Below are 12,417 nucleotides of genomic sequence, written 5' to 3'. Positions count from 1 at the left end.
AAATCACCAATTCAAGAGTAGACGAGCAACATTTTCGAATGCTACTTGTTTTGTGGCTTAGTTGAATCCCAAAGATAGAGTTGTTATTTATTATTCCGATTGCTCATGGGAAAGACTCTAACTATCTTCAAGAAACGTATTAACGTGTCTCTAAACCAAGCAAAAATTATTTTGTATTCCTTGTAATTTTATTATTCTTGTTCATTTGTTCTAACCGTTTCTTATTAGTGGGCGGCAATTGGAGAAATTGATATGAATGACTTGTATGGTCAGATTTATTAGTTTTTATTCAAACTATTTGTAACCATTTGAATTGAGTTGTTTGATCATATTGTGCTCTCATTACTTGCTTATGCTATATTTTTATCCTTTTATAAGAGTTCACCATCCTCTCCCTTAACCAATCATTATGCGTATATTCTAAGCTAGATTATGAATGTATTATTAAGAAAATGTGAATCTAAAATAAAAAGTTCGATTAGTTTGGTATTTATGTTTTAAGTATTAAAAAATTATTAAAGTTTTAAAAATATAAATATAAAATTATTTTTTATCTATCCAAATCACTTAGATAAGAGACTTTACCTAATTTTTAAAAAGAAAAACAAAACAAGATAAATAAAAGGTTCAAATTTCTAAATTCACGTGCATCTAATCATCACACGACACTATATGACGTTTCAAATATAGATTTACACATCTATAATTAAGTACTTTTTAACTAATATAACACTACTATATTTGATTTAAGAATAAAGAACATGAATTCACGTGAACCCACTAACCCCTCCTAAATATGCCTCTGGTTCTAAGAATTTCTATGCTGGTGTTTGCTTATGGCATTAAATAATAATTAATTTTATATTTGTAGATTAATGATATCTATTATATTAATTAAATATTAACCTTTAATTCTAAGGACTTGCTTAAGATAACAATGATAAGACACATGAAGAAGGATCAATTATCAAATAGTTGAAAACAACAAGAAAATTTACTATGCTATTCTTGACAAATTATTGAACACTATTAATTCAGAAAAAAAAAATTTACTCTCCTATATTTATTATAAAATCGAAAGATAGGTGAGAGAAGAATAATTATAATCTAATCCTAAAACACGTATTTTGCATATTTGATTTCTCATATGCAGTGGATTTTGTTTTTGAAAAAATAACCACCATTGGAAAAGTATATTTTATTTCCCACTTATCTTATTCCTTATGAGTTACTTTATCATTAAAATATTCAAAAGTGTCCTAGGACAGATGTCATGTATCGACGTGTTTAGATTTAGGAAAGTTTCTAGACGTAACGTTCGATAGCGACTTTTTTTCTCCTATATATAAAACTATTTCTATTTATTTTATCAACTCTAATCTTCTTCCATTTTTTGCTTTCTACGCAACCTGTCGTCGTTGTATATCTTCTAGGTTAGCTGCTTCTCCTTTTCTTCTCCTAATACAATTTATTAGGTCAAAATAACATGCTATTATTTTTCATTGCTTCTCTGTTTTGTCTATGCAAAATTCTGTTTTCTATGTCACACATAATTTTTGATTTCCTAGTTCTTGAAGAATCTTTAGGGTTTTTCTATTGTTTTTTATGCGATCATAATCAAGAGCTTATAATAAGAACAGTTTAAATATATAAAGGATTACCTATCAGTAAAGAATTTCGTTGAATTTCTTGATTTCCGTCTCCCCGTACTATTAATCGGCGGTTATTTGAGTGTTTGGCACGTTTTTTTTTTAATGGAAAATAATTTTCTAACGTATGTGTTGGTGTGATGACTATTTTCCCTAAAAGTTAGTATTAGATATTAACTATCCATAATATTAAAAATTTTGGTATTGTTCTGATGAAACTTTTAGGTATAAATGTTGATAGTAAGTGCAAGAAAAATGACTTGAGAGTTGAGTCATAAATGATCGGAAGTTATTTCTCCCTTTTGATGGAACCTGTTGGAAAATATCTTCGGAAGTTATTTCTTTGTATATCTGATGTTAGATGTGACTACTATTGCTGACGAGCATAATCTTTAAGAATTGATTTAGATTGATAAGTTTATGGTTTTTGCTACTCGGATTCTATTTTGATTTTGGTGTTCGTAACTTATTCTTTATGTAGAAAAATGATTTAGATTGATAAATTTATGGTTTTTGCTACTTGGATTCTTATATTCTATAAAACTTCATTTTGATTTTGGTGTTTGTAACATTATTCTTTATTTAGAAGCTTTTCTTTTACAAATCAAGAACTGTTATAGTTTTAAGATTATCTTCTTGTATTTTGTTGCGATGTTACTTTACTTTTCTTCTTTGTTTTATCCTTCCTTAGTTTGGCCATTCCTTAAGTCTTTCACGGATGAGTTACAGTCAACTTTGGTAAGCCTCTCCTCCCTCCAAACCAAAAAAGAAAAAGGAAATAAACTTCTCTTATTTGCATTCTTGACTGTCTACATTACCACTTAAATCTTACTTTACTAGATAAATTAAAAAGAATTGTCCACATTACCACTTCCAATGTTTGAACAAGCTGCTTATTTTTTTGGGTAATGATTTCAGGCAATATGGGTCGTCTAAGTCGGACTATCTACGTTGGAAATCTTCCTGGTGATATTCGGGAGAGAGAAGTAGAAGATTTGTTTTACAAGGTTAGTTAGATAAATTACTAGTTGCTGGAAAAATACATTGTATCCAATTTCATGTGCTCGCTATCACTAATCTATACATTTACCTTCAATTTGTTGCTCCTTTTGTGTTCATGCCACCTAAAAAAGCTACAATAGGTTTCATGAGAAGTTGTATTTTTGGATGGATCGGAGGATGAACGAATTTGATTAACACAGAGGGAAATAAGTTGCTCCTTTTATCCAAATCACGTTCTAATGAAAGCGTAATCATCTTCTTTTGCTTTTTTAGAGTGTGAGAATACTTGTTTTTTCCTCATTTAAGTTTAATCTCTTCAATGGTTCGGACCTATTCAGTGAGCTTCCATTATTGTCACAGTACTCATTCGGCCTTTCAGTTTTCGAAGTAGCTCCTGAAAGCCATCTAATTTGGTACTTTTGGTGTTCTTTTCCTAATAGAGAAGCCACACAACTTCGCAATGCAATATAAATTAGACATGTTTTAAGTTTATTGCTCAAGTCTTTCTGTCATTATGTTAAGTAATGTAATTGCTTTTGGTTGATTCCTAGGTAGGTTTCCTTGAGATATATTATAAGTTATGGATTTTTTTGATGTGTATTCACTTACCTTCTGAATTTTCTCGGTGATTTTCTGCAGTATGGTCCCATTGTGGAAATTGATTTGAAAGTTCCACCTAGACCACCTGGTTATGCGTTCGTAGAGGTGAGTTCTTTTCTAAGAGTTGAATCACTAAGATGTTAGTTTTATCCTTGGGAATCATTCTATTAGGGGTTTTGGAGATATATCCCCACATAAAAATCAACTTTAGTTTACACAATATTTGATTGGAGTTTGATCTTAGTCTCCACAGAAAAGCAAGAATTACTTAATACACTGTCTAGTTGTTCCCTTTTGTTTTCGTTATAATAATACATGCATGAGTTATGCAGGAATCATTTTATGTGGGATAGAATGAGAAATAAAAATATGTGTATCTGTAATGTAATACATGGATTTAAAAATGGCAAGAATATCATTCATAATAGTTCTTTTTTTTTAAAAGCAAACATATGTTTTAAAATTATACACATATACTATTAATATGTAACCTGATCAAACTAAATACCAACAAGAAATAATCTGCGTTATGCAATCCTTGTATTCTTAATCTTTACATTACTAATCCTGGCGTAAGTGGCCTCTAAACCAAACAATCCCTTATTGTATTGGGAGATAGCTCAATTTTCTGCATGCGTTTCTTTATGCTACAGAATTTCCGATAGATCTAATTGGTGTCATTCCTTTTGTATTTTCCAGTTTGAAGATCCTCGTGATGCTGATGATGCCATTCGTGGGCGTGATGGCTATGACTTTGACGGGCATCGCTTGCGAGTTAGTTGTCTCACACCCTCCCCTCCTCTCTTGGTGATGTGGTGATGTGGGAAGTCGGATCGTTTTACCATATTGTTGTTTATAATTATCTTTGTAGGTTGAACTTGCACATGGTGGGCGAGGATCATCATCATATGATCGCCACAGTAGTTACAGTAGTGCGAGTCGCAGTGGACTTTCTAGGCGCTCTGACTATCGCGGTTAGCCTGATTTGGATAGTGTTCTCATGATTTTTCGCCTCCTTGAAAGTTAACTTATTTCATATGGTTTCACTTGCTTGCTAAAATGTAAATATTTTCAGTACTGGTCTCTGGACTACCGTCTTCTGCCTCATGGCAAGACTTGAAGGTTAGAATTTATAACAGTTGTCATGTTATGATCAGTAAAAAATTGGGAACTTGCTAGAGCTTTGGATCAATGTGGTTTCTCTTACTTGATTTTGCTAGGATCATATGCGACGAGCTGGAGATGTCTGCTTCTCTCAAGTTTTCCGAGATCGTGACGGTGAGTTAGGTTTACTGTAGGAGTTTCTGTGGTGGCATTTCGTCAATTCTTGATGTGTTTGATTCATCCATATATGTTCGCAAGGATGGAAATGTACATTTGTTTTAAAGTTATACTCTCTCCATTTCAATTTGTTTGTATTAGTTTGACTTGGCACGGAATATAAAAAAATATATGACTTCTAAATTTTGTGATCTTAAACCAAAGATGTGCATAATTTACTAAAATGCTCTTTGAATGTTGTGGTCCTGAACATGTCATCTAGGATGATGGATGTTAAGAGTAATATTAAATATAGTAAATGGTGTTCTTTTTGAAAATATACTAAAATAGGAAGTAAGACAAAAAAAATTGGAGCATAGTATTTTAGACATTTTTGCTGAAGGAGTGGCGAACATAACAAATTGACACCTGAGACAATCAGGTTACTTCTTGATCATCTGTTGCTTCTATCTTAGAAAGACTAGAGAAGCATGGCTCTTAGAAGTTTTACTTGGGATAGGGCCAGTTCTTCAGGAAATATAGTTATACAGACAGTGTAATGCACGAGATCTCTGTACACTGCTTTCATGCCAAGGCTTTTGACAATTTAAGGAAAATGTCCACTCTTTTTGTCTTCCATTTGTCTTCCATTGTATAAGTTAAAGCACAAAATTGTAAGGATGTGTAAACATTGTACTGGAAGCAGTTGATGTTAACTGCTGCTATTTTTGCAGGTATGAGAGGGATTGTGGACTATACCAACTATGATGATATGAGATACGCGGTAGGCTATATAAAGGCATTAGTTTTGCTTATTTGATCTTTAACATCATCACTGGTTTTTTCTGCTCTGTAATAATAATGAATTTGTGGTTTAAGAAGTTCTATACTCTGTCAGTCTCATGTATCCTCTTCTTGCTTTTGCAGATAAAGAAACTTGATGACTCTCTGTTTCGCAATCAATTCTCTCGAGCATATATTAGGGTCTGTTCTCTGTTGTTAGTAGAAATACTGGGTCCTATGCTGTGTTCATGCATCAATTTAACTCAGTTACCTACTATTTAGGTGGACAAGTATGATAAGAGGCATAGCTATTCCAGGAGTCCAAGTCCATACAATTCTAGAAGCAGAAGTTACTCAAGAAGTAGGAGTCCTCGACGAAGCTACAGCAGCCAGAGCGGAAGGTTTGGTTCCAGACTTCTTTTCATCTTTGCACCTCCAGAATATTTAGTATTTTCTAACAGTCAGTTGACAGTGTATCTCCTAGGGGTAAATACTCTCGTCGCTCTGTGTCTATCTCACCCTCAAGGGCTTTTTCCCCTGCGCTCTCTCTTTCAAGGTACTTTTTCGTTTCACATCAAGGTTTTTATTTATTTTTTATGCTTCCGAAATTATCATGTACTCATTTATGTTTTGAAGATGGGTTTTTAAACATTCCTATTTCGTGTTTTGATTGCATATGGGTATGCCCAATTTGAATTCTTTCTGAAAGTCTGCCAGATGCAGTCTGGTTGCTAGTGTTCTTCTTAGGATCCTTGTTTCCCTTCAATCGAGAATTATCCCCTCCTTGGTGGTGTTTTTATGCTTGCTTAATAGAAATTTTGCATGAGGACTACTAGCACAGGTTGACTGGGAAAATCTATCGTTTGCATCTTATCTTCGTGGTTTTGACTCGTTAAAGAATTGACACCTCCTTTGGAGAAAGGACTACTCACAGTTTTCTACACAGTGGCTTGTTTTCTACATTTCCTGTGATGATGTATGGTTAGCTGATCAATCACTCCTTTTTTGATGTTTCATTTTCAGTGATATGCAGAGTCGAGAGACTCGTGGTAGTATCACAAGTATGTGTGGAGAAGTACATCTAGTGTCTCTCTTTATCTTTTGTGAGCTATAGAATGATATCATAATTTCTGGAAGTTTGTAGGAATAGCAATGACCAAATAATTATATATACTTGGAGAGGGATATGAATTCGACACTTATCGTGCGGTTGATAGATGAGGAATTGGAAATTTGGTGCTATTAGAATGACGAATGAGAGAACCTTATATTTTATAGACTGGTCTGTTATGTGGGAAGTTTTACTGGCACCAAGTTATCAGAGTCAACCCGAGTCCTTACTGGATGAGAACTTATACAAGGAGCTGTCCCTCTTTAAGAATGAGACTACAAGATGATCTACCTCTCGTTTTTTGCTTGAGTTTGATGGATTTGTACCGTCCATTTTCTGTAGTTCTATGCCTCAACTTCTATTTATCTAGAAGAATCTGAAATCTGAGTAGTTTTACTGTTGCCTAGTACGTCTTACGGATTTAAATATCTTTTGCAGACTCGTCATACTTTTTATTCTTTCCTCGATGTTGTTAGAGGCACTTGAGGTTTGAAGTAAGGTTCAATGCAGATGGTGTATGTTGCTAGATTCTGTGTCTCAAGTCTTAACCAAAACCTGCTAATTAAATGCTTTGGTATATAGCCTGTAAAGTGATATTAAAGAAGCGTCATGAAAGAGTTTGAAATCGACTAGGAATAGGAAATGACAAACTTCGTGTAGGAAGCTAGTCACTCAAGCTGAGCTAGATGTCTATAATTGCATATTTTGCATCTAAATAGTTTTTTTCAAGGAAGGGGTTTTGAACTTGATTATGTGGTTTTACTTTAAGTTGTATTATTTAAATTAATTGCTATATATTAATTTTCATCTATATAGTTGTTTGTGTTTTGTTATTATTATGTCGTGCATTGTATGTGGCCAAAAGTTGGTTAAGGTTTACATACATCCTACCCTCGTCAAACCCCACTTGGGGGGATTATACTGGGTATGTTGTTGCCGCCGTTGCATTATATGTATCCAGGACCCATGTGTTTTGATGTTTTTGTATAGCAATTTTATTGTGCTTCGCATACCAACTTCTTTTTGTTAAGGAACGATTGCCATCGTTTTACGTTTTCCGCAAAACAACACACTGTTCTCGCCACAATTCCTCTTGTTTTGGGTGTAGGGGAGGAATGGTTAAGAAGAGAACATCAGGAGACAATGGGTTTTTTTGGCGGGTGGGGGGCTTGGGGAGATTGAGTTCAGGGCGTAACCATCACGACTCTTGTAGTTTCTCATTGAATATTTTCTGGTTGTCAATTGAGTTATGAGAAAGGATTTAGTTAGTTGGGGCCTTTCTAGTTGAACGATTGGATAGACTTGTTTAATTTGAATTTCCAACTTAAAAGTTGATTTACAGAACCACTTGAGAATGACATCGTGAAAGAACTCTGAAGCAATAATATCGGTGGATGAATCTTAAACTTTCTTGTCTAGTTTTCTAAGATTCCACGGAGAATAGATGCAGTTTCCTTCTCCTATTGTTCTCTTCTTCCTCTATCTATTCTTTCAATGGGGATTTTCTTCAGAGCGGACCAGCTTTTTTGTTTAGTAAGATGATTATGAAGATTGCCTTTTTTGTTTTCTAGATCTGGCTTCCGCGGCGATCTGGGAATTGCTATATAGACAGGTGATGGTTAATGGTGCTCAAATTCAGACAACTCGTTTGGTTGTGGCTTTAACCTGATTTAGTGGATGAGCATGTCCGACAAACTCTGGATGGTAAATTGCATTTTAATGTTATTTAGGTGGATCTACCTCACAACAATATATCAAGTTGTTTTGGGGCTAATCCTTCCGTGGAACGCATTCCGATAGACACATAAAAATTATTTGTTTTTAGAGCGTGGGGCTGGAGCAGGCATTTGTATTGTTATGGCTCCCATAAATTGGACATCTATCCTCTAGGAAGTGTGTTGCAAATGGTTTAATGTTTCAATGTGACCTCGTCGGGTGATTGGTATTTAGAGATTGCGGCAGCTGTTTGATAAATACTATGATTATGGACGTGGAAGTAGCATGGACTTTGTCCGGGAAAGGTCATTCTGGAACCTTTTGGCCACAGAATTCTATTGATATTAACTAACTATAATTGTTTCTGGGGTTTTTTGCAGATCTCTATCAAGATCCAGATCTCCACTTTCACCTGTAAGTCGCACTAGCTTTGTAATTCCTCTTTATGGATATTTAAGTTCAACTGTGCTAATATTAAGTCATGTATATGAGTTATGCTTTCATAATCTTTGCTGCCTTGTAGCCGCCTCGTTGGAGGCATAGGAGGAGCCCGAGCAGGAGCAGGAGTCAGTCGTATTCTCGCTCTTCGGTATGATTGAATAGTCATTGTGTGGTTGTAGCGTTCATGTCATCATTAGACCTATCTCCATGTTCATCATTTGAGGATTTTATATGCCAGGGGCTATCGGAATGAGACTTCTACAGAAACAAAGGGGAGATTGTAGCCAAAATAAAGCATTATGTATGCAGACTTGCTGGATGTGAAGGAACTGGCTTTTAGCGCAGTGTTTACTATAGTTTATCTTTTGAGTTGTTGTAACATTTAAGGATGGAGCTTTGGATACTAGCTAGCTAGCTGCCCGTTTTAGAAACTTGTTCTAGTTTAATCGCCATGCTTGCTTCTTGAACTGTTTTAAGTAAAACTTGAGGATGTATATCTGTTACATATGACCAGTGATTGTCACTTGTTGACTGCTACAAGTGTGTCCACCTATTATCAAATGTTTTTCCTTTAAGCTATGAGATTCGTGGAGGAAGACTTGAGGTAACGTTGGTGTTGCTGTGAAGACTGCTTTTGAGAATATGGAGTCAGAAAATAGTATCTTCCACATTAAAATGATATCTCATAAAAATATTGGGTTACGTTTATATTTTCAAAAAAAGTTATTGTACATGCCAATACAAAGGATCATTTTCCACCTTATAATAGGAGTGTCTATCGGGCTCCATCAAACACCTTATATATAATAAGCATGCTTCTCCGAATATGTCATAAAACATTTGATTAGGTTTATAATTTTCAAAAACATTTGATTAGGTTTATAATTTAAAAAAACATTTGATTGTATATGAATCAAAGTCGAAGGAAGATCCCTGGCACCACTTGTTAGTTCCCAACAACGTCGAGATTCACCAGCTCATTTCGGATTATCTACCGATAGTAGGGGAGTTAGTTTACACCAATGTTGTTTTTTCTCGACGTGGGACCGTAGAGAGCTTTCCACAACACAAAATATATATACCAAAAAGATGAAGAAAAATAGAGGATCCCACAAAAAGGAACATCGCTTGGCACTCCACCCCCACAAAAATTAGTAGCAACCAAGTAAAAGATCGAAAGACCCAAAAACAACTTTATTAGTATATATTGTTTCTTGAATTGTATTATTTGAAATTAAAAAAAAAGTAGTTGGACCAATCGACACCTAGATATCTGTCTATATAATATTAAAACATGTTTGATTCACAATTTTTTAAATAAACCCTCTTGAACCCAGCTATTCCAAACAAACGACTTGTCAATCAAAATCACAATCTTCGTAGCTTTTATTCGTCGACCTCGATGAACGAAGACGACTTGTTAATAATCATGTTGTTTCTTTCAACACTTGTAGCAGTAGTTGGGGCACTGGGATTAAAATATAGTTTGGTTGGGTTCCTCTTGGATCGTCAGGAACCATATCTGGTAAAAGTGGTGGCCTGGTTATCTTCACACCCTTTTATTATGTGTAACGACCTATTTAGTCGTTTTGAGCAGAAGATTTTATTTCTGGAAAAACAGGCTGAGGCGACGGACCCCACGACGGACCGTCATGGGCACGACAGACCGTCGCAGGGTCTCGTTTCAAAACACTTAGAAAATCTGAAATTGGATACTGAAATCGACTCTCTGAACTTTGTGACGGAATGGCAGGACGGACCGTCACAGACTCTTCAGAGAAATTGAGTCTCTGAACTCTGTGACGGGCAGCAGGACGGACCGTCGCAGGCGCGACGGACCGTCACAGACTGCGAAATCCCAGTCTGGGTCGAATTTCTTTACACGTTTTAAGGGACGTTTTGGACTATTCCTACTTTAATTATAAAGTTAGAGGGTTAATGTTAATAAGTCTAATTACTTGGGGGTTAAAAGAGGTAACCTTAAGTTAATTAGTGGGTTATTATTGTCATCTTTTATTCTTAATTATATACTAATTAGGGTAAAAGAAAGAGGGTTTGAATAAAGAAAACAGAAAGAACAAGAGAAAGAGAGAGAAAGTCGAACGAGAAAGAGGATCGAACGAGAGGAAAAAACACAAAGCTTGGGAAATCACTTGCTTGATCACGAATCTTCGGTGGAGGTAGGTTATGATTTTCATGCTATTCGTAGTAAACTCTTAATAGCGAATGATATGTGTTAGTAGTATTGTGAACCTTCTATATGCTTAATTGTATGCTTGCATGAATGATGTGATTATGTAATTATGAATAAATAAGCATGATGAAGCTATTGAATCCCAAATCTTGAAAAGAAACTCTAATCTACTTTGTTAATGATGATGCCTTGGTATAAAAGAAGGCTTGATGAATGAAAGTAGTGAGATTAGGGGATCGGGTGTCACGTTCCGACACCAGGATAGTATATTGAGGAGCGGAGTGTCACGTACCGACACGAGGGGAATAAAGATAAGGAATCTTGAAAGATGTTAATATATTCAATTTAATGAACCGAATTCCCAAATGAGTATGATGAGGAGGCGTGAGTCCTCATTGATGTGCTCGGTGTTGTAACCAAGGGTTATGGTAACTGTAAATGCTGTATGCTAAGGATATTAGTTGATTTTATGATATTGCTTAATATATATTGTTTTCTATTTTGAGTTGGCCGATGATACCTACTCAGTACCCGTGTTTGTACTGACCCTCTACTTTTATGTTTTCTTCTTGTTATTTGTGGAGTGCAGCAAACGTGCCGTCGTCTTCAACTCAACAGTAATTCTAGCCAGTCTTCGTCACACCGGATCTTCAGGGTGAGCTAAAGCTTCTAGCTTGGACTGGATCTTCTTCCTCATGTCTTGATACCTTGAAGTTCCGGCATGGACTAGCTTTTATTTGTTTTAGCTTCTTAGAATACTCTTAGTTTAGTAATTTGATCATAGATGTTCTTGTGGTGATGACTTCCAGATTTTGGGGATAATAATAGTTATTGATTTTATTAATGAGTTTAAGTCTTCCGCATTACTTCTGTTGATATTATATTGAAATGTTAAGGTTTAGATTGGTTGGTTCGCTCACATAGGAGGGTAAGTGTGGGTGCCAGTCGCGGTCCGGATTTGGGTCTTGACAAACTTGGTATCAGAGCATTAGGTTCGTTGGTCTCATCACACAAGAACGAGTCTAGTAGAGTCTTAAGGAACGGTAGGGGGACGCCTTTACTTTTCTTTGAGAGGCTACAAGACTTTAGGAAAATTCCATTCTTTCTTTCTTTCGTGCTATTACTTGGATCCAATTGATATCTAGGTGATACAAATTGGTATCTGACCATCTTCACTCTATTTCGCGGATGGTTAGAACTAGAGCAACGACTGCGCCAACACCAACATCGGCAAGACAAGAAGCGTCTGAGCCAGCCACTGGGGCTGTAGCTCGAGGAAGAGTACCAGCAAGAGGCCGTGGTAGAGGTCGTGGGAGGACGTCCTCTAGAGGAAGAGGACGAGCACCTAGCCCGCTGATACTAGGGCGGTGACTCCTCCACCGACTGAGGAAGTGGTAAGAGAGGGTGAGGAAGGGGAGAATGAACAAGTGCAAAATGAGGAATTTCCACCCCAACCTACCCCAGAGATGATCAATCAGGTTCTCACTTATCTTAGTGGGTTGTCTGATCAGGGTCAGGCCCCTCCAGTGTTTTCTGTACCAACACCTCCGGTTTCAGAGGTACAATATGCAGCCACTATGGCTCCTCGTATGGATGTCTCATTGGACATAGGCACGTTTCCACGTCTGACTACTGGGCCCATAATGACAAGTGATCAGCAT

General features: G+C 36.0%; 1 protein-coding gene across 11 annotated transcripts; it reads left to right on the top strand.

Annotated features, from left to right (window-relative positions):
* The first annotated feature begins 1,326 nt into the window (after positions 1–1,326).
* Positions 1,327–9,102, top strand: LOC101257012 (serine/arginine-rich splicing factor SR30). 11 transcript variants are annotated; one of them, XR_003248078.2, is made up of 16 exons: positions 1,331–1,433; positions 2,341–2,387; positions 2,568–2,656; positions 3,291–3,356; positions 3,951–4,025; positions 4,123–4,225; positions 4,327–4,373; positions 4,472–4,529; positions 5,246–5,295; positions 5,439–5,495; positions 5,577–5,695; positions 5,767–5,850; positions 7,977–8,426; positions 8,502–8,535; positions 8,645–8,710; positions 8,801–9,102. XR_003248078.2 is itself a non-coding variant. In XM_010314866.4 (15 exons), exons 3-15 carry the CDS (start codon positions 2,573–2,575, stop codon positions 8,813–8,815), a joined length of 846 nt encoding a protein of 281 aa, XP_010313168.1. In that variant the 5' UTR covers positions 1,328–1,433; positions 2,341–2,387; positions 2,568–2,572; the 3' UTR covers positions 8,816–9,102. The 11 variants fall into 11 exon arrangements, 4 of the variants coding, with proteins under 4 accessions (XP_010313168.1, XP_010313163.1, XP_069148695.1 ...); XR_003248079.2 differs by having other exon boundaries at positions 1,327–1,433; positions 5,779–5,850; positions 7,977–8,535; XM_010314866.4 differs by lacking the exon at positions 7,977–8,426 and having other exon boundaries at positions 1,328–1,433; positions 5,779–5,850.
* The last annotated feature ends 3,315 nt before the right edge of the window (positions 9,103–12,417 follow it).

Source organism: Solanum lycopersicum, chromosome 1 (genome assembly GCF_036512215.1).
Source record: "Solanum lycopersicum chromosome 1, SLM_r2.1".
NCBI classification, from domain to species: domain Eukaryota; kingdom Viridiplantae; phylum Streptophyta; class Magnoliopsida; order Solanales; family Solanaceae; genus Solanum; species Solanum lycopersicum.
This window is presented reverse-complemented; position numbering and strand designations above follow the sequence as displayed.